Below are 20,264 nucleotides of genomic sequence, written 5' to 3'. Positions count from 1 at the left end.
GGGGGTCTGCCTGCCCCAGTGCCTTTCCGTGCACAAACACTCCCCGCTCACAGAAAACTAGCATGGCAGAAACCTTTGCCTCACTGAGGAAGAGATGCCTCCCCTTGACTGGGCTCTCTGGGGGAGAGTGGAGGGCCTGGGCTTCTCCTCACTCACTTTGCATGAAATCGTAGGATAGTAGAGTTGACAGGGGCCAGAAGGCCCTCCGGTCCCTCCCCCTGCTCAGTGGGGCACCAAGGGAAACCAGCCCTCTCAGGTGGCTGTTCAAGTGTCCTCGGTACCTAGAGGATGCTCTCTCCATAACAGTTTGTAGAAGTGGGAAAGAAAGGAAGGTAGAGGCAAAGGTATAAAAGTACGAGCCCCACAGGTTCACCTCTAGGTGGGTGAAGGTGGAACAGAACAGTGACTTGGGTGTAACTCCTAACCCACTCAGAGTAATAAGTTTTGATTTATTAACTTACTCCTTTTTAAAAGCTTGCTACCTGTCCTGGGATTTTCTTTGAACCAGGAGCAAGCAGTGGCTCAGGGTCTGCCCTGCACAAGCCCGCTGGCCTTGAACAGCCCGCCACTGCGCAGCTTGCGGCTCCTGCCTTGGAGTTCCTTCCGGGGCTTCCTGCCACGAGGGGTGCAGAGCGGCCTGTCTGTCCTTCACCCTGTGTCTGTCGAGACTGTAAGAGACGTTCTGCACCTGCAAAGGCGGCCTTTGGTAGGAGAGTAAAAGGTCCCTCCAGTGCATTGCGTCAGTCTGGGTCCATGGGTGCCCCCTTTGGGAATGCAGGCTCCTGCCTGGCTGCGCCTCGGTGGAGCTCTGCCAAGGAGAAGGGATGGGAAGGTGCCAGGTGGGCAGCGCCCTCACCATGACAGCGGGTTTGGCCACCCAGGAGGCGGCACCCACGAGTGAAAACGGCGTGTCGTGGCTCCCGCCGAGCACCTACGTGCATCTCTGCCAAGATAATGCCGGGAGGTCCATTCACCCGGATTAAAGCTCCAGTCGAGCGTTTGGCTTTACCGCTGGTGCAGGCTGTCTCCAAACACAGGTCCTCTTGGGGAACTTGCACATGCTGGTGGTGGAGACTTATGACTCCCACAAGATCAAACCTCCCCCTCCTGTGCAGCCTTTACAGAGCAGAGAGTCATGTAGGCACCGATCTAGTAGCTGTGGGAAAATGGATCCAGCAGGTGCTCCTCCGGCAAGGAGGCAAAGTGCCCTCTCTCTCCTTGTTCTCCTCAAGAAAAGCGGGGGAGGCACTGGTCGCCCCGCAAGTGAAGAGAATAAGCACTCCTCTGGCTTCAGTGGTCCAGAATTGAGGCTCCTGCCTCAGCGTGGCGGCAATAGCCCTGGACGAGCTCCTGCTGGCCACTCATTGTGCAAAGGGGCACTTGAAGGCAGGTTTTGGAGCCACTAGTTCAATCTAACAAAATGCACATGTGCAAAAGTGCATTTTGTAGTGGGAGTTGCAGAAACCAGGAGAACATTTGTAGATAATCTCACATTTGTGGGTAAGATTCCTAATGTAACGGAGGCATATATTGCATCCAAGGACTATTAATACTGCATGTGTTCTTAAGCACACACCAGAGTGCCTGGCTTTGGTGTTGCTCAGATGCCGCCTCTTGTTATTAAATAGGAGGATGGAGGGGACGAGGCCTGTGAAAGGACTTTTCTAGACGCAGGATTGCCAGTTCTGTGACTCTTAAGCATCTTGTGTTCCCTTGGTGGCGTTCCTCCCACCCCTCCCACTTCTCAAACTTCGCAGTGATGTGAACTCCATGTATCTCTCCTCCACTGAGCCTCCGGCCGCTGCTGAGTGGGCCTGTCTCTTGCGCCCCCTGAGAGGGAGGGAGCCCGAAGGCATCTGGAACTTACTCTCGATCGTCCGGGAGATGTTCAAGAGGCGAGACACGAATGCTGCCCCTCTTCTGGAGATTCTCACGGACCAGTGTCTGACGTACGAACAGGTACTACTTTCCATAAGACATTTATATCCTGCCCAAGTAAGACTTCTCAGAACGGCTTTTGGAAATTGTTTTTTTCTCTGTGTTCATCGACAAGCAGGGGCTTGGCAGCCAGCAGGGCGCCCTGGCTGGCTACAGAGGGATCTGGTGGCAGACCCCCAGGCCTGACGGAGCATGTGCTGCCGCACCGCAGTTGGGGCGAGCGCCTCCTGCTCAGAGAGTGCGCTGCGTCTGCCGGCGTGTGTTCAGAGGGAAGCTGGGATCTGACGTGTCGGCCCCTCTCTCTGCAGATCACGGGCTGGTGGTACAGCGTGAGGACCTCTGCGTCCCACAGCAGTGCGAGTGGGCACACCGGCCGCAGCAGCGGCCAGTCGGAAGTGGCCGCCCATGCATGCGCGGGCATGTGTGACGAGATGGTCGTTCTCTGGAGGCTCGCGGTCCTGGATCCAACCATCAGCCCCCATCGGTAGGCAGCGAGGTCAAACGGCCCCGAAGGGCTCCCCCCCGTGTCCCCGCCCATGAGCATTTTTTGCCCCTTTCCTTGTACATGTGCACTCTTTTCTTCTCTCTCCGTTGAGGTGGTTGCTCGCCCAAAACGTGGGTGGGGGGAGATGGCCGTGCCATGCTCCATGCCTCCTGAGCCCCCTGGCCTCGGCTGTCCTGCAAATGTGTGGGGGTGATGGGCAGGGCTTGCGTTCAGTTATGCTACCAAAACAAAAGTTATATGAATGAAAGAAAGATGGGGTTCTTTCATGGCTCCGGTTAAAAGTGCTCTCTCACTCGGAGTGCCAGATTGGCAGCGGGTGGATGTGTGACGAGCACAGTGCTGTCACACCCCAGCGCCCCACCCCCTGGGGGAGGGAGGGCCGGCCGCAGCACCTTCGGTTCGGGGCGCTGGGGCCGCACCGGAACCACCTGGGCAGCCGAGTGTGTGGCCCGCTGGCTGCTGGGCCGGCGTGGCAGAAGCGGCTCTGTGTGGATGGTGGCGACCGGAGGCCGTGTGCTGTGGAGTCCAGCGTGCAGGCAGCCAGGCTGACTGTGCAGCGTGGCTCGGAGCTCACGGACAGGTTGGTGAGGAGAATCCGTGAGGAGGGCGCGAGAGTCCCCGGGGCTGGGAGGCGGGGTGAAGCGCTCTGCGCCGCTCACTCGGCGGCCCCTCCTCGCCTCTCACGCGCCCGCTTTGTTCCGCGCCGCTAGGCGAAGAGACCTGTGCACGCAGCTGAGGCAGTGGCAGTTGAAGGTGATCGACAACGTCAAGAGGGGGCAGCACAAGAAGTCCCTCGAGAAGCTCTTCCAGGGGTTCAAGCCGGCGGTGGAGGCATGCTACTTCAGCTGGGAGGAGGCCTACCCCATCCCGGGCATCACCTACAGTGGCTCCGACAAGAAGAACTCCTTCTGCTGGGTGAAGGCCATCCAGCAGAGGAGCTGCCGGCCGCAGTGCGCGGACGCCTTCTGCGAAGCGGGCCGAGCCCATGGCGCCGAAGCAGTGGGGACAGGCCTGCAGCTGGGGGACCGGTCGCGCCTCTCCTCGCAGGAGCCAGCCGTGCGCCCCAAGGAGCTCGTCGGGAAGCGGAAGGTTGTGCCCGAGGGCCCCCAGCGGGCTCTGAGGCGCCTCTCCGCGGAGGGCGAGAAAGGCGCGTACAAAGCAGCGGTGGCCAAGGGCAAGCTTCCCGCGGGAAAGAGTCTGGCCAGCAAGCACAGTGGGAAGCGCCGCATGAGCAGCGAGGACAGCTCCCTGGAGCCGGACCTTGCGGAGCTGGCCCTGGACGACAGCAGCCTGGCCCTCGGGGCCGAGGCCAGCAACACGTTCGGCTTCCCCGACAGCCCCCAGGGCCGGGGCTACAGGGATGCCTTTGAGGAGGACGGAGGGGTGTACTTTTCCGAGGCCATCGAGCCCCCGCTCAGGAGTAGTCCCTCTGCCAAGAAGGTCCCGAAGGACCCGGGGGGCGAGGCGGGTGAGGGGGACGACGGCCTCCCTTGCACGGAGCGGGGCCCCGGGGGCCTGTGCCTGAAGCCCAAGGAGGCGGGGGAGAACGGGGCGGCTGGAGGAGAGGAGGAGGAAGACGACTACCAGGTGTACTACCTGAACCCCCAGGAGGTGGCCAAGGAGGAGGATGAGAAGGCCGAGGGGGGAGCGGAGGAGGAGCAAGACATCTTTGCCGGCATAAAGCCCCTGGAGCAGGAGAGCCGCATGGAGGTGAGAGGTGCCTGCGTGCAGGCAGGCTGCAGCCGCTTCCCTCGGGGCTCGGGGGGCGGGTGTGGCTTCGCGGGACGCCGGGAGGCTGGTGCGCTGCTTGCGCCCAGGAGGCAGGGGCTGCAGAGCCAGGGGTCTGTGTGCTCCAGCTTAGGGCTTCTGCTCTCCTTGTGTGCCTGCCTGCCTGCCTGCTCAGCCTACCCATTTATTACACTTTTGTACTGCCCAATAGCCAAAGGTTTCTGGGGGTTCACAACCATTTCCAACAATTTGAAAACAGAAAATACTGGACAAAGATTTAAATGCTTACATTTAAAATAGAAATATAAATAGAATGTAAAATGAAAGTGCAGGATAATAGAACAGTGGTACAAGGTTTTAGTGCAAGATTAGTACAGATATGAGAGAGTGAAACCAAAATTCCTGGAAAAATAAAAAGGCCTTGGCTGAGGGCCCTGCTGGGGGAGAACAGCGCCGCCCCGGGCCTCGCTCGGCTCAGCGTGCGTCTCCGGCCACTCCCGGTAAGGGACTTGTGTTGGGCGGGCTTGTCACTGAGCGGCAGCGCCACCAGGCTGGAGGCTGAGCTGCTCAGGCTGCGGGGGGGGGGGGGGGTATGATGCCCAGGCCCCTCCTCAGCTGGCTTGCTAGTCTCCCTAACAGCAGGCTACCTCCCGCTGCCTGTATCCAAACTAAGAGGAGCATCAGTCCCCCGCCCCGATGATTCAGGGTTCCTGAGCGCGTGTTCCAATGCTACAGGGAGGCGGAGAGCCCAGCCTTCGGCGTGGGGCAGGCGAGATTGACAGTGCTCCCCTTCCCCCCAGGCTGCCCCCTTCTGTTGTAGGCTGCGGGCGTCTAGGGTGCTCCGCCTCTGCGCAGGGCAGACAGGGCAGCAGAGGCGAAAATGAGCGTGCCCCAGCCTGCGAGAGCCCTTTGTCCTGGCCTCTGGCCCGGCGGCCTTCGAAGTGGGAGAGGCAGGCAGCCTCAGACGGCGGGTAACGGTCTCCCTGCCCCAGAATGCCCGTCACTTCTCTTTGAGGGAAGGCGCAGGACGTGAGCCGTGTGGCTCAGTAGTGGCACGGGCCACTTGGGTGCTGCTCTTCGGTCTCGGCATGCCACGTGCCTGGTGGCCGGTGCCGCAGGAGCTCGCCGCGCGTGCAGAGTGCTGCCACTCCGCAGAGACGGCTCTTCCGCAGTGCGGTGGGGAGGACCTGCCCTTGGGCTTGAGTGCAGCTGCTGGCCAGGCTGAGGCGGTGCGTGGCAAAGCAGAGGCTGGGTCGAAGCAGAAGGATGTTTTCCGAAAGTTCTCAGACAGCTGAGGGGGGATGGGGCGCTGGAAATGCATGCCTGGTCCAGTCTTCTGCACCTGTGCTAGCACCTGTGTCTGGAGCTGAGGTAGCCACTTCTGTTTTTAGAGGAAGTTGTTGAGATGCTTTTCCCCTCCCTCCCGGCCCCTAAGTAGGAATGCAACTCCGTCCAGTCCTGGGGAGAATGAAACGAGAACCCCTCAACGGGGTCTCTGGAAAATCTGGCCTGACTGTTCGCTCAGCACCTCTGCCCCCGGTTCGATGGCTGCTGTGGAGCACTGAGTGCTGGTGCTGCTGGGGAAAGGCAAGGAGTGTGCTGCTCTCAGCTGGGCATGCTTTCGCTTCCAGATCCTGTTTGCCTGTGCCGAGGCTCTTTATGCGCACGGTTACAGCAGTGAAGCGTGTCGCCTCACCGTCGAGCTTGCGAAGGACTTGCTGGCCAACCCTCCTGACCTGAAGGTGGAGCAGCCACCAGCCAAGGTACAGCCCAGACGAGGAGGCAGCCTGAATGCGGGCGCCGGGCGCGAGTGCCGTGCCACGTGGCTTCCCGAGCGGATGAGCTGGCGTGGCGTGGCGTGGCGTGAGATGTGTGGGTCTCAGAGCATGGGCATTTTATCCCCGTGCTCTGCGCTCTAGATACTTAAATTTACGTTCAGAGAAAATGTAAATGACACAATCCTGTCTACAATATACACATTTGCATATCTTTACATAGCTTGTCTAATTTGCTCTTACTGAATCCCCATCTGGCTTTTATGATTTCATGAGACATTGTGTACATTTCGAGATTATCTCCATTTATGGAATCTAGAACTGTTCATCAAAGGCTGAATTCTTAGGATTGTGAATACTGCACTCCTGTTTGAAATTACAGGGCATAACACCACCCTGTATCCCTAGTAGTCATGCTTTTCATGTTTCCTGTAATGAATTCTGGCTCCATGCAAATGAAGCTTTGTTAGATGGCAAAAGAGTAAATGAATTATTTGCGTCAGTTTTTACTGAAAAGGCTTTTGGAAGAGAGGTAACAAAGTTCCCAAAGTTCTAGAGTTAACTGTCACATTAATAATTAAGTCACTGGACTGAGCTATCCGGATGTAAAATGACTGATTTACTAAAAACATTCAGTGCCAATAAAATAAGCCTTCTTGCTGAGGTCAGAAAAGTAACTTATGAAATACAAGGTCAATTAGTCTAATTGTCTCTTCAGGATATACTGGGGGAAAGCATTATTGAAGAGAATTTTAATTATGCCGGTGAGCAGGCCCCCTGAAGCAACAGCAGGGCCGTGTCACACCCGTGACTGGCCTGGAGTCCTTTGCAGGCCTCGACTCTGCCTTCAAGGTGGTGGTATAAGCAGCGTTTAGATGGCATCGACACATTTACAAACCCCTGAAAAGACGGGATTCTTTGCTCCACTGGAACGTGGAGCTTAGCTGTGGCCATCTCTCGCTGCGTGGGATCGAAGGTGTTTTCTCTCTGTGGAACTAAAGCTCCCGGGTGGAGCCAGGCCGGGCTGCGCTTACTTGAAGTCATGGTGTGCGCTGGGGGTTGATTCCATGTGTCGCTTGTTCTGGGCTGAGCTCTCCTCCTCTAAACTGCTCATCTGCAGGGAAAGAAGAACAAAGTGTCCACCAGCAAGCAGACGTGGATGGCCACCAATACACTGTCCAAGGCCGCTTTCTTGCTGGCTGTGCTGAGCGAGCGGCAGGAGTACCACAACCTGGCCTTTCGGATCGGCATGTTTGCCCTGGAGCTGCAGCGGCCCCCTGCCTCTACCAAGGCTCTGGAGGTACATGGGATACTGAGGTCACATGCGCCCCCTTTTCCGCGGGCCCAGGGGTGCTTCTCCAGGTTCTGTGGAATCCGGCCTGCCTGTACTCAGAGCAGATTGTGTGGCCAGCTGGCCTCAGCGGAGGACCTGAGCTGGCGCCCTGCCCTCGCTGTGGCTGCTCTGGTTCAGAGCACCTTGCCTCCAAGGGGGCTGCTCTCTCGTTTGGCTGGCGCCCTTTCCAAGCTTTCCCCGATGGCTTGAGGCTGGAAAGGGGTTGTCTCTGCTGGCGGGTTATGCAGTGAAAGCGTGGCGCGGATCCGGGCTGCCTCTGGCCACGTCCAGGAAAGGTGCAACGGGCATGAGCGTGAGGGGGAGGCCAGTAGCCCGGGGGCCACTGCTCCTGGGGGGCCCTTCCCTCAGACTGCTCAGGGGATGCTGCGTGGCCGGGATGAAGCATGTTGAGTGCTGGAGTTGGTCAGTGGCACAGACTGGCTGCTGTTCAGAGGGCGTCTTGCCGGATGGACTAGGACTGCTGGTCTCGCCTCCCCGGACACCTTCCTGGACAGCTTTGAGCCGCTTCCCTTCTTCCTTCGTCGAGGACACCTTCACGCTTGTTGCCACCCACTGTTTTTGTACAGGAGCATGCTTTGTTATCCTCAGTATTCCTACAGATAGGTGTTGTTCCCTACTCTTCATCAAACAGGTGAAGCTCGCGTACCAGGAGTCTGAAATCGTGGCCCTGCTGAAGAAAATTCCACTTGGCTCTCATGAGATGAGCACCATTCGGGGAAGGGCAGAGGAGCTGAGGGAAGGGACCCTGTGTGACTATCGGCCGGTCTTGCCTCTCATGCTGGCCAGCTTCATATTTGATGTCCTGTGTGCTCCAGGTAAACCCCCTTCAGGCACACCTGCAAGAGGGAAGTCCCGGGCCAGTGCTTTGGGAGGGGGCCTCTGAGTCTGATCACACGCTGCTCTCTTGAGGTCGGCCTTCCCTGGCAGCCCCAGAGAGGCCAGGAGAGCCTCAGCACCGGCTCCTGAGCACCGCAGGGCCAAACCCTGCCCAGCACCAGCGAGCGCTCTCTGCACCACGGATGAGCCAGGCTCCAAGCAGCAGGCCATGGCAGGGGCCTGAGCCTGGGCCCCGCGAAAGCAGCTGGAGGCTTGCAGCCAGCTTACCCAGGGGAGGCCCTCAGCTGAGCTGCAGTGCTGCAGGCCGTCTTCCCCAGCCTGGTACCCTCCAGATGTTTTAAACTAGGATGCCCATCAGCCCCGCCATTGACAGTGCTGACTGGGGCCAGTGGATTCCTTCTGCGAGCCCCACTGGTTGGCAGTTAGAGAAGAGATTCGAAGTCCCAAACATCAGGAGAGCACCAGGCTGAGGAAAGCTATTCTAGGCAAAATTTATTTATTTTTTTAAAAAAGATGGGTTATTTCAGTGACTCTGTACTGAATTTCTGCTGCAGTAGCTTCTGCACCAGTGAAGCACCAGCTCTGAAATCAACAGTCGTAGCTCTGCACTTCAAGAGGGTGGATTCTTTTAGTGACTGTAGCACTTTTGAGTCACCAGGCATGTCATATCACTAACCTGGCTAAACTGATTTGCTCCATTTGGAGGAAACAGCCCTGGTTCTCACAAATACAGATTGTTCCAAATATGGTGAGGGATCTGAACATTTTTGTGGCCGTATAAAAATACTTGATTGTGTGGATTTAAGTTTAGTAGATCTCTTCTAGAACTGCCAGCCAGGGGAGCTTGCTGAAGGAGCCCCGTGATTATCTCCCGTCTCAGAGGAGACGGCTGCGGGGGGTGGGGGGCGCCGCTGCCTCTAGTTCTGCCAGGGGGGCTTTGCACGCCACCCGGAGCCGCCATGCATCTCCTGTCTTGGGGAAAGGGCGGGGCAGGAGCATCCCCGGCATTGCCCTGCTGGAGGTCCTCCGGACTGCGAAAGGCCCACGTGGGGGTGCCTGGCCCCCAGCCCATCCCTTGGGGGGTGGTCTGCCCTACTCCCTCGTCCACCTTTGCAGGGTGGAAGGGAGTAAAAGTCCTAACATGCAGAGATGGATAGACCTTGGGTTAGCAGGGAAAGCTTTGTGTGCAATCCTCGTGGATCTCTGAAGTTTTGCTGGCCCAGGTAATCCTTACCCTCTGCAGAGCTGACTGATCGGCCATCTCGTCCCTTTCCAGTGGTTTCTCCTACCGGATCCAGACCCCCGAGTCGTAATTGGAATAATGAAATGCCTGGAGATGAGGAACTGGGCTTTGAAGCAGCGGTGGCTGCCCTTGGTGAGCTCTTTGCTTCTTTGCCGGGTGAAATTGCTCCCCACTGACGAGGGGGCCGGGCCTTTTGCTGTCTCGTGGCACCCCTATGTGCACACAGGTCTCCGTTTTCCTAACGCTGGTGTGAGGGAGGCATCCAGGGTTAGGTTAACCCCTTTTATTGCCCAGGAAAGCAGGCGTTCTCGCTGGCGTTGCGACTCCCTTCCCTCCTTTAGGTCAAGACAGAACTGTCTGCTCACATGTGGAAAAGGTTCTTTCTTCCTCGCGCTGCCTTGCTTCTGCTCTGCTGCATAGTGGCATCAGGGGGGCGGAGGGGAGGCTGGGCACACGTGGCTGCTCAGAGCTTGGTGCTGCCAGCACCTGGGAAGCTGTGTTACCTCCAGAGGATACGAGACAGTGGCGAAGGGCAGGTGGAGCGGGAGGCTTGTCTGGCACTGGGAGGCGCAGTCGCTCCTTCCGGCACTGGCGCGGTTCTTTCTCGCGTGCTGCTGGCAGGAGGCAGGGCAGCCAGTCCCCCCGACACAGTGGGAGTCCTGTGCCCCTCTCAGCACAGAGGAAGGCGCGCCACCATGGAGCAGGGCTCTGGCCGGCCTGCTGGCCCGATCGAGGGTGCTTGGGGCCCAGAGGGGGCCGCTCAGCCCCCTCACGCTGCACCCACCACAGCGAGTGGCAGAGGTGTGTGTGTGTGTGTGGTGGCCTGGGCCTCGTTCCAGGGAGACCTGCAACGCTGGGCTTGTTCTGCCTGGCGCTGCAGGAGTTGATCGAAACAGCTTGTAGGTGGGAGAAACTGAAGGCTCGCTCGCCAATGCTGCCACACGCGGTGGAAGGGTGTGCTGGCTCTCCTTTTCTGTCAGTGTGCTTGGGGGGGGGGTCTAGTGTGCTTGAGGGGAGGTCTAGTATCCCAGAAGGGGTGTAATCGTGAGGGGTTTATGGGAAGCCCTGCCTGGATAAAGGTTTTGCTTAGCTTACAGAAAATAACGTGGGAGTTTGTCTTAAATATGAAGGATGCCGTGTTCGAATTCTGCTCTCTGCCTTGCAGGCATGAAGACAACGGTGAGCGAAGCAGAGCATCCTCTGTTGTGCGAAGGCACCCGGAGAGAAAAGGGCGATCTGGCTCTGGCCCTCATGATCACCTACAAGGATGACCAGTCTAAGCTCAAAAAGGTAAGTCACACTTAAAGCCGAGTCTTGGCTTGTAACGGGTCGGCTCCCCAAGTTTACGCCGTAGTTTGCTCGGCTTTCCAAGATTTGCCTGGAGAGCTCTCGCTCTGCTTTTCTCCACTCCCTCCCCCAAAAGTCTTCAGTAGTTTGCAGTGTCCACCTGGGAGTGCTCCTATGAGTTCCCCCTCCTTTGCCAAAGGGTCACACTGCAAAGAAAGGGACATACTGTGCAGCAGGAGGGCTTGCACAGACCTCAGTGGAGTCTCTTCGTTAAGGTCTGGATGTTCATATAGAGCATCAGTTGCCACTCAGATGCATGAAAAGTCTTTCTGAGGCTCCTTGTCATTAATGGGCACCCAAGAGCACAGGTCCTAGTCTGAAATATGCAAGCTCCCTTCTGAGAGATGCTGCAGCACGTTTTTGTGCTAGCTTTGAAGATTTGGGGAGTTGTTCCACTGGGGAACGCTTTGTATATCTTCTAGGTTAGAAGAGATTGAGGGGGAAAGCTTTTCAGAACCTTGATTTATACCTTTTGTCTAGGACAGTGGTGGCGAACCTTTTAGAGACCGAGTGCCCAAACTGGAACCCAAAGCCCACTTATTTATTGCAATAAAACCCGAAACCAGCCAATCCAAGCAAATATCCTTGACAGCGCACTGACTGGCCATGCATTTGTTCGGACGGGTTGTGGCTAATGTGCCACGGCTTGTGGCACCATTGCCTGGCACCACTGCTCCTTTCCGAGCATGCCCATGGCCCCTGTGTGTCCTGTCATCCGATGCTCGGCTGCTGGGGCGATGCTGGGGCCACTTGGCTCGCGTGCCGACAGAGAGGGCTCTGCGTGCCCGCTGTGGCACGCGTGCCAGAGGTTTGCTACCACTGGCCTGGGATGTATCGTGGGGGGGTGTTCTGATTCTCAGATGACACTACCAGTTGCGATGCATGCTCCAGCCCACATGTTTCGTCACTGCCCCTCGAGGGGCTTGCTGGACTTTTACCCGCAAGTCGGATGCCGGGCCACCTCTTGTGGCTCTTGCAGCCACACGCACAGCTTGTGCCAGGCTGAGGAGATGCCCTGCAGGATCACAGGGCAGAGATGCGGGTGGGACTTTGTGGGTGGGTTGGAGGCAACCCTCCTCACCAAGACTTCGGATACTTGCATCAAACCCGTACAGCATTAGCTGTCTGACAAGCAGGCTGGACTGGGAGGTGGCTTTGGGCCAGGTCCTGTGCATGTTTGGGCAGGAAAACTCCCCCACTTCTGGTACACCCTACCAGCTGTGCTGGGAATTGGCCAGGTACACGTAGGATAGCATCCGGAAGAGTCCTGCTGTTGGACTCCATATCCAAGGAGAAAGGAAGTGGCTGCAGTAGCCTGTGCTGAACAATGTTTAGCCTCCTGACTTCTCAGTCTGTGTCTCTGTGTCTCTGTATTTGCATGCTCCATAGTTCGGGTTTATAATTTGCATGTAGCAGTTTCACAGTTGCTTCTGGAGACTATAGATCAAACTGATTTCCTCAGTCCCGATTTAACGGTGGGATTCTTAATATGCTTATAAATTTCATGAACGTAGAAGTGTGAAAAGAAAGGCATGGCAGAATTTCACTGTCTCCTTCCCGTCTTTTGAAAAGGGCCTGATTTACAGCTTATTTCCGTGTTGATATCTTTGGTTGCATCTTGCTCTTCCAAGAGCTTCCTTGTCTTGATGCTAATGTCCCCATTCTCCTGTTCTCTGTTTTAAAGATCTTGGATAAACTGTTGGACAGGGAAAGCCAGACACACAAACCTCAAACCCTAAGTTCGTTCTACTCGTCCAGCAAGCCAGCGGTGGCCAGTCAGAAATCTCCTTCCAAGCACGCTACCCAATCAGCTGCACCCATTCAGCACCTCCCAGGAACGTCTGTCACACAACAAACAGGGGTACCCCCCGCAGTCCAGAACAACCCTTCCGAACCCTTTTTGGAGAAGAGCGCCCAAGGTACGAACCGCGGCCCCGCATGATCGCAGCTATCTTTTCGCTACCAGAGAAGAGAGAACTTTCTCCCCGTTTGCCTGGATATTAGCTCCAGGCTGACAGGTCCTCGAAGAATGCTCTTTCGTGGCTTTTTCTTCAAAACCTATCATGGGGTTTGCCATGGGCTGTCGCTTACTGAACCTGCACAGAAATAATGAGCGATCTGCATTTTCCTTATCTTCAGGGGACCTCACTGCAGTGCATTCACCCCTTCCGTTTGCTTCATCTGGGAAAGAGAGGGAAGCGGTGCTGGAGCCTGTGCTTATCTATTACTGTGTGTCCACCAGTCTTCCTTTCCCCTGTAAAGAAGTCAAGCCTGGGTAGGGAGTGAAAGCAGACAGCAGCCTTACACATTTCTCTCCTGGTATCCCTGCCTTTCAGAGAATCCTCAGAGACCCCCGTGTGATCCACCTGTGGAATCCAGTGTCCTAAAGCAAGAAGGGAAAGTTCCCAGCCGGCTGGCTCTCGGAAGCAGAGGTGGATACAACGGAAGGTGCTGGGGCTCCCCCGTCAGGCAAAAGAAGAAGCACACAGGTAACTTGGGGTGGGGTCCAGGGGGCAGTGGGAGCAGGTCACTTGCTGGTGGCTTCATTCTTCAGCCCCACAGAACGTGGAGGCACGTTCCTCCACACGGAGCTCTCAGCTCTTCGATTGTTGTCATTATGAATGGAATAAATGCAGTGAGTGTCCAGGTGCTGCTGTTTGTATCCCCCTCCCTGCCACCTTCAGAACGTCTCCCTGAAGCGCAGGTTCCCCCGGTGGCTCCGTTCAGTGGAGTGTTCTCTGAATGTCCCATGCACATGGCTGCCCTGGCTTTGTGGCCGTCAGCTCTGGCTCCCAGGAAGGGCGTCCCTGCAGTGGTCCTCAAACCAGTGTCACTGCTGGATGTGAAAGGTTCTGCATAGCAGCCGTGGCCAATACAGCCTTCAGGGAATGCCACCTTCCATTGACGTTTCCTTTGTAAGGAAAGGAAAAGGAAACATTTAAATATCCTTAAAAAGAAACATAGAAACATAGAGACAGAGCAAGTCAGAAGGAGTCTCCCAGGCCATCTAGTCTGACCCCCGGCTCCAGCCAGCTCCGCTCACAACATGCCCGCCATGTGCATGTCCAGCCTATCTTTGAACACCCTCACTGATGGGGCCTTAACCACCTCTTGTGGAAGCCCATTCCACACCCTCGGGGTCCCAGCTGTCAGGAAGTGCTTCCTGGCATCTAAATGGAACCTGGGTTCCCTGAACTTTGCTCCGTTGAAGCATGTCCTGCCTTCCTCTGCAGGGGAGAACGGGTCTCTACCCATCTCTGTGTGACATCCCCTCACGTACCTGTATGTCGCCAACAGATCCCCTCTGAGTCTTCTCCAGGCTGAAGAGACCCAGTTCCCTCAGTCTTGCCTCATCCCCCATCCCCTGCAAACCGGCCACCAACCTTGTGGCCCTACGCTGCACTGACTAACCTGGCTAGATCCTTCCTGTAATGAGGGGCCCAGAACTGAGCACAATACTCCAGTTGCAGGCACACCAGAGTCGTATAGAGCGGTAGTAATACCTCTCTGGATCTAGAAGCCACACTTCTGGCTATGCAACCAAGGGTGGTGTTTGCCCTCTTGACCACTGCATCACACTGCTGACTCATGTTTAGCCTACAGTCTACCAGCACCCCGAGGTCCCTTTCACAAGCGCTGCTCTCCAGCCACTTGTCCCCCAGCCTGTACTTATGACAGCTATTCCTATGCCCCAGGTGCAAGACCTTGCACTTATCTACATTGAACACCATCCTGTTGTCTCCTGCCCACTTCCATAGTCTGCCCAGATCCTTTTGGATATGCAGTACCTGCTCCTCAGTTGTGGCCACTGCCCCAGTTTTAGTGTCGTCTGCAAATTTGATCAGCAGACTGTTCACCCCTTCTTCCATGTCATTGATGAAAAGATTAAACTGGATCATCCCAGGACAGAGCTCTGGGGGATCCTGCTTGTCACTGGCTGCCATCCCAGTGATTTCCCACCAATGGTTACCCTCTGCTTTTGGTCAGTCAACCATGCCCTAATCCACCGGACAGTGCTTTGGTGTATCCCAAAACTCCTCAGTTTCTCCACCAGGATATCATAGGGCACTTTGTCAAAGGCCTTGCTGAAATCCAGGTATACCACATCCACTGCATCCCCTCCATCCAGCCACCTTGAACCCTTGTCATAGAATTCCACAAGGTTTGTCTGGCAGGACCTGTTTTTGCGGAAGCCGTGTTGTGTGGCTGCCAGCCTCCCTTCCCTATCTAGCATCACTAGATCTCTCGCTATGATGAGCCTTTCCATTGTTTTTCCTACAATGGATGTAAGTCTCATAATAGCGAGAGATCTAGTGAAATATTAGTGAGATAATAGCGAGATCTAGTGAAATATATTAAAAAAGGATATTCCCTTTTTATGGAAAGGAAATATCTAAGAGAACAGGGCTAGATATTTCTTTCATGCCCCTCTTGTGAGCAGAGAGATTCAACTGACTGTTGCCGGAAACTGAGCACTGGATTGAACAGATGTTTGTCTGATTCAGTAGGGCCATTCTCGTGAACTCACTTTCTTTTGTCCTTGAATGAGGCTCATGCATAAGTATCTATGTAAGGACCAGTATACATCAGATTTCTTTGTGAAAGCTACACTTTGAGACCTAAGTAGAACTATTTGGAACCAGGTTGGCTCCTGGTTTTAAAGTATTCGAGACAGATTGGTAATCCCTCCAACACTCCTGAGATGAGAATTATATCCAGGTTCTCCAGGATCTCTTGAAGCATATTCCATCGGCTCTCTGCTGGAGCAGCATCCCCAGAAAATCTGCTCTGCCCGACTGTAATCCATTGGCGATGCTGACACCCGAGACGGTCACCCTCTGGGTTGTCAGCGTGGGGCTTGGCGTGCTGTGCATTCACTTACCCACCGCCCTGTGCCGCTGCAGGAATGGCCAGCATCGACAGCAGTGCCCCGGAAACCACGTCGGACAGTTCCCCCACGCTCAGCAGGAGGCCCCTGCGTGGAGGGTGGGCAGCCACCTCCTGGGGCAGGGGGCAGGACAGCGACAGCATCAGCAGCTCTTCCAGCGACTCGCTGGGCTCCTCCTCTTCCAGTGGAAGCCGGCGGGCCAGCGGAGGTGCGCGGGCAAAGACCGTGGAAGTTGGCCGGTAAGCACGGCTTTTTCTGAAGCTGGGCACCCGTTCGGGATCGTGACTTTGCAAGGCTGCCCACGCCGGAGTTACATGAAGAAGTGGTTCCGTGGGGTGGCCGGTCGTGGGGTGGGAGCTGGAAATGTGGCCGGAGTGCTCAAGACGCTTGCGAGCTGAGTCGGCTTCCCCTGCCGTCCCCTGTAGTTCCTTCATTAAATCGAGTGTGTCCCTTGGCTGAGTGTTAAGGTGGCCAGCGGCTCTCCGCGAGAGTGGCATGTCCCTGCAGACACTCGGCAACGCCTGCGCCCTGGCGCCCGCCAGAGCTGCAGGCCGGCTCTGGGCTCCTGCCTGGCCTGGGTTTCCGCCTGGGGTGAGCCGAGTCTCCTCACGGGTGTCTCCCTTCGTGCTCCTCAGGTACAAGGGCAGGCGGCCGGAGAGCCACGCGCCCCATGTCCCGAACCAGCCCTCTGAAGCGGCTGCACACTTCTACTTTGAGCTGGCCAAGACAGTGCTCATTAAGGCAGGCGGGAACAGCAGCACGTCCATCTTCACCCACCCGTCCTCCAGCGGGGGCCACCAGGGGCCCCACCGCAACCTCCACCTCTGCGCCTTCGAGATCGGGCTCTATGCGCTGGGGCTGCACAACTTCGTCTCCCCCAACTGGCTTTCCCGGACCTACTCCTCCCACGTGTCGTGGATCACAGGTGGGGGCAGGGGCTGCCCCAGGCTGTCATCGCTGCCCCGCGGTGTCCATGGGGAGGTGGCCTCGCTGAGCCCCGACGGCTAAGGGCGCGTGGGCTCTGCAGCCGGGGAAGCTGCTGCCGCCATGAAGGCGCACCTGGCAGGGGTGGCAGTGTGGCTGGGCTCCCGGCTGCCCCACAGCAATTCCGCGGGCGTGAGCCAGAGCGGGAGGAGGGCGGACCCTGTCAGGATGCTGCTGCCCCCGGGGTGGGGGCGGGACGTGCCCAGGAAGGAGCGACGGTGGGGGGCTTGTCTCAGGCCACTCGCTGTGCCTCGGTGCCCTGCCACCCTCTCGGAAGCGCCGCTGCCCCGATTCCTCTCGCTCGGTGGGGCGAGTTGCCCCACCAGCCCCCCGGGGCCAGCTCGCCCTCTGTGGGTGTGGCAGATGCGAAGGGAGGGCTGCGGAGAAGGGCCAGGGAGGAGCACGTTCCCCCAAGGCTGGAGGGGGGACCCCTCCCCAGGCCCCTCCCCACTTCACTCCGGGCAGCAAGAGACTCGCGAAGGAAGGCCTGAGAAGGGCAGGCGGTCCTCGTGCTGTCCCGGCCCCGCCACGGCCCGCATCCCCTCTGCTGTCTGCGGGATGAAGGCAGAGATGCCTGGCGATTCCTCGAGGGGCTGGAAGGTCACGCGCGGACCCTTCCTGGGTCCTTGGCTTGTTCTTCCTGCTTGTCCTGGAATCTCGGCCTGCGGCTCCCCTCCCTCCGTCCCCGTTGATCTCCCAGTTGACGGCCCCCCTCACCATGCGCGTGCTTGTGTGTGCGCTTGCTGGCTGGGGTGAGGCCGCCCCCCCGCCCACGCATGTTCCTGCCATCGGCCATTTGTTAGTCTTGTGAGCCCACGGGACTCTGTGTCCCCCCTCCCCCCACTTCCAGGGCAAGCCATGGAGATTGGCAGCGCGGCCTTGAACATCCTGGTGGAGTGCTGGGACGGACACCTGACCCCTCCCGAGGTGGCCTCCCTGGCCGACAGGGCTTCCCGAGCCCGCGACTCCAACATGGTGCGAGCGGCCGCCGAGCTGGCGCTGAGCTGCTTGCCGCACGCCCACGCCCTGAACCCCAACGAGATCCAGCGGGCCCTGGTCCAGTGCAAGGAGCAGGTGAGTGGGCGCCGGGGGCCTGGCCGGTATTTCCCGGCCAGTTTCGCCAGTGCCTCCCAGCAGATGAGGTCAGACCCGGAAGGTCTTCGGTTCCCTGTAGCTTGCTCAGTTTCTCTGAACGCCCTTTTCCCCTGGTTCCTGCAATGCATGCAAGGTCTGCCTGGCTGTACTCCAGCACCAAGGCATGGCTTGAAGTTGGCAAATTGCTCCGAGTTTAATAAATAAACTTGGTTGGTTTCCTTTATTAGGCTATATTTTCTTAATTCTGAGGGCAACAATTTGTTATATGTATTTTTATATTTTATTGTAAGCCGCCTTGAGACTTTGGTGGTGGGGTGGCATATAAATGGGAGTATAAACAAACAAACCAGCATTGGGCTGCAGTGCCCCCACTTGATTATGGTCGGCTCTGAAAACGCGGAAAAGGAGGTGGTTCACCAGGTGACCGAGGAACACCAAGCTGCTGCTGGTCCGCCAGTTATTCTGATCCAGTCGGTGTCCTGCACGGACCACCTCATATTTTCTGCGTGTGCTCCGGCAGACCAGCATTTCCTGAGAAGCACTTGATTCGTTAGCGTGCAGAGTCCGACGGGGAGGCGCCAGATGGGTGTGCGCTCCCCTTGCAAAGCAGCTTTGCGCGCCTGCCCTTGCACGACGCTCTTCCGCGAAGGGTGAGAGCGCCTGGCCACGGAGGCTCCTTCGCAGAGAGGTCCGCCTCTCGCGTGCCCCCGGCCCCCTCCAGCAGTCGGAGAGTCGGCTGTTGCGGAGCCACCCTGTGAGCTGGACTGCCGTGCGGGCAGCTGGTGCGCACGCAGCCCATGTGAGGCCTTGCGCTTGTGTGGCGAGGCGCACACGTGCGAAGTGACCGATGTCGCCTCTACTGCTGCAGGATAACCCGATGCTGGAGAAGGCCTGCCTGGCGGTGGAGGAGGCAGCCAAAGGGGGCGGCGTCTACCCGGAGGTCCTGTTTGAAGTCGCCCATCAGTGGTACTGGCTGTACGAGCAGACGGTGGGCGGGACGCTGGCCCAGCGGGAGGGGGCCACAGGCTGCAGCGCCGGCGGAGCCCGGGCCTCGTGTGAGGTGGCCCGCGGACTGGCAGACGCTCGGGCGGCCTCGGAGCCTGCGACAGTGACGGTGGCGGCGGCGGCGGTGACGGCGGCGGCGACGGTGGTGCCCGTGATCTCGGTGGGGTCGACGATCTACCAGCAGCACACCATGGCGGGGCCGGCGATGGCGCACGCCCACGGGCAGGGCCTGCACCCCTACGCAGCTCTCCAGACCCACATCCCGTGCAACCCTCAGTACATGGGGCACCCCATCCAGCACATGCCTCGCCCCGCAGTCTTCCCTGTGCCAGGCTCCGCTTACCCCCAGGTACGTCCTTTTCTAGGGGCTGGGCATTGGGGGGTATGGCCCCTTCCCTTTTCCCCATCCCACAGATGCTGCGGCCGAGGCGAGCAGGCAGGTGGGCAGCGCGGGTGCTGCCCGCCGAAGTGGCCGGAGAGCGAGATTGGGAGCAGCTTGGCAGAGCAAGGGAGGCCGCTGCTTAGAGCGGCCACCCGGAGCAGCTTCGTACTTCAGCAGATGCATCGCTCTGGCTGCCCCGTTCACATTGGGATCCGCACGTTATGTCACCAAGGCTTTCACACAGGAGTGTTGATAGTACTGTGCGGATGAGTAATTTCACTAGTTAGCCTGACAGTTTGCTCAGTATCAGGACAGGGCTGGGGTTGGGCCTGGAGTGGCTAGTGTGGTCGTTTTTGAGGGACCGTCTTTGCCAGTGAAGGTGAGTTAGTGGGGTGGAGTTTTTCATGCAGACTTCTGCTTGAAGAAAAGTTCTGCACCACCTAAAGCATACTTCGTACGCTTCCACCAATAAAGGAAAACAAGAACTTGTCTTACTCTGGTTCATAGGGAGGTGTGAGAAGAGCAGTTCAGCATCCTCCCATTATCCGGTACTTTAATTAAATACATTAATTTAAGGTACTTTGCTTAGTGTGTCCCCCTAGCCAGAGGACGTGGGTGCTGGGCCTTCAGAAGGCAGGCTGTGCTGAGAGTGGAGGTTGGGCGTGGCAGGCTGACCTGTCCCCTTCCTTTGCAGGGTGTCCACCCGGCATTCATCGGGGCGCAGTACCCTTACTCGGTCACGACCCCCTCGTTGGCAGCTACAGCCGTGTCGTTCCCCGGAGTGCCTGTCCCCTCCATGACGCCGATCGCCGTGCATCCCTATCACGCGGAGGCAGGGCTCCCGCTGTCGTCCAACGTAGCAAGTGAGTGCCCCTGCCAGATGAAGCACTGGAGAGATTTGGGGCGCGGTGTCGTCCAGGTGGTGATACACGACCGTGCATCTTTCTTCACTGGATTTACGTAAAGGCCCGCAGCTCCCTGGGCGCTTGAGAACAGCTTCCCTGGTGGGGGGGCGCCAGCCTGGGCCTCCTCCCGCAACCAGGGGGCACTGCGGGTCAGTGCGGGGAAGAGGTCCTCAGCCACACTCAGTCCTGTATTCACAGAGTGGCTTCCCTTTCCACCTGCAGTGCACGGCAGCCGCGACACTCTCCGCTTCCCTTCCCTTCCCTTCCCTTCCCTTCCC

At 57.7% G+C, this 20,264-nt stretch overlaps 1 protein-coding gene across 2 annotated transcripts in view; it reads left to right on the top strand.

The window, feature by feature from the left end:
* The window catches only part of ZSWIM8 (zinc finger SWIM-type containing 8), a 42,961-nt gene that overhangs the window by 17,712 nt on the left and 4,985 nt on the right, over window positions 1–20,264 (top strand). For both annotated transcript variants that reach the window (XM_044420155.1, XM_044420156.1), the window contains 15 exons: window positions 1,758–1,959; window positions 2,247–2,422; window positions 3,154–4,153; window positions 5,803–5,934; window positions 7,067–7,246; window positions 7,932–8,115; window positions 9,414–9,512; window positions 10,546–10,670; window positions 12,412–12,646; window positions 13,064–13,216; window positions 15,632–15,854; window positions 16,251–16,540; window positions 17,450–17,673; window positions 18,563–19,048; window positions 19,776–19,944. In XM_044420155.1, coding sequence (XP_044276090.1) covers window positions 1,758–1,959; window positions 2,247–2,422; window positions 3,154–4,153; window positions 5,803–5,934; window positions 7,067–7,246; window positions 7,932–8,115; window positions 9,414–9,512; window positions 10,546–10,670; window positions 12,412–12,646; window positions 13,064–13,216; window positions 15,632–15,854; window positions 16,251–16,540; window positions 17,450–17,673; window positions 18,563–19,048; window positions 19,776–19,944 — 3,878 coding nt within the window. The remainder of the gene's footprint in view (window positions 1–1,757; window positions 1,960–2,246; window positions 2,423–3,153; window positions 4,154–5,802; window positions 5,935–7,066; window positions 7,247–7,931; window positions 8,116–9,413; window positions 9,513–10,545; window positions 10,671–12,411; window positions 12,647–13,063; window positions 13,217–15,631; window positions 15,855–16,250; window positions 16,541–17,449; window positions 17,674–18,562; window positions 19,049–19,775; window positions 19,945–20,264) is intronic.

The sequence above is a fragment of the Varanus komodoensis genome, unplaced genomic scaffold (genome assembly GCF_004798865.1).
Source record: "Varanus komodoensis strain SLA01 unplaced genomic scaffold, ASM479886v1 scaffold11, whole genome shotgun sequence".
In the NCBI taxonomy this organism is placed as follows: Eukaryota; Metazoa; Chordata; class Lepidosauria; order Squamata; family Varanidae; genus Varanus; species Varanus komodoensis.
Note: the sequence above shows the minus strand (reverse complement) of the source record. Positions and strands in the feature narration are given on the sequence as shown.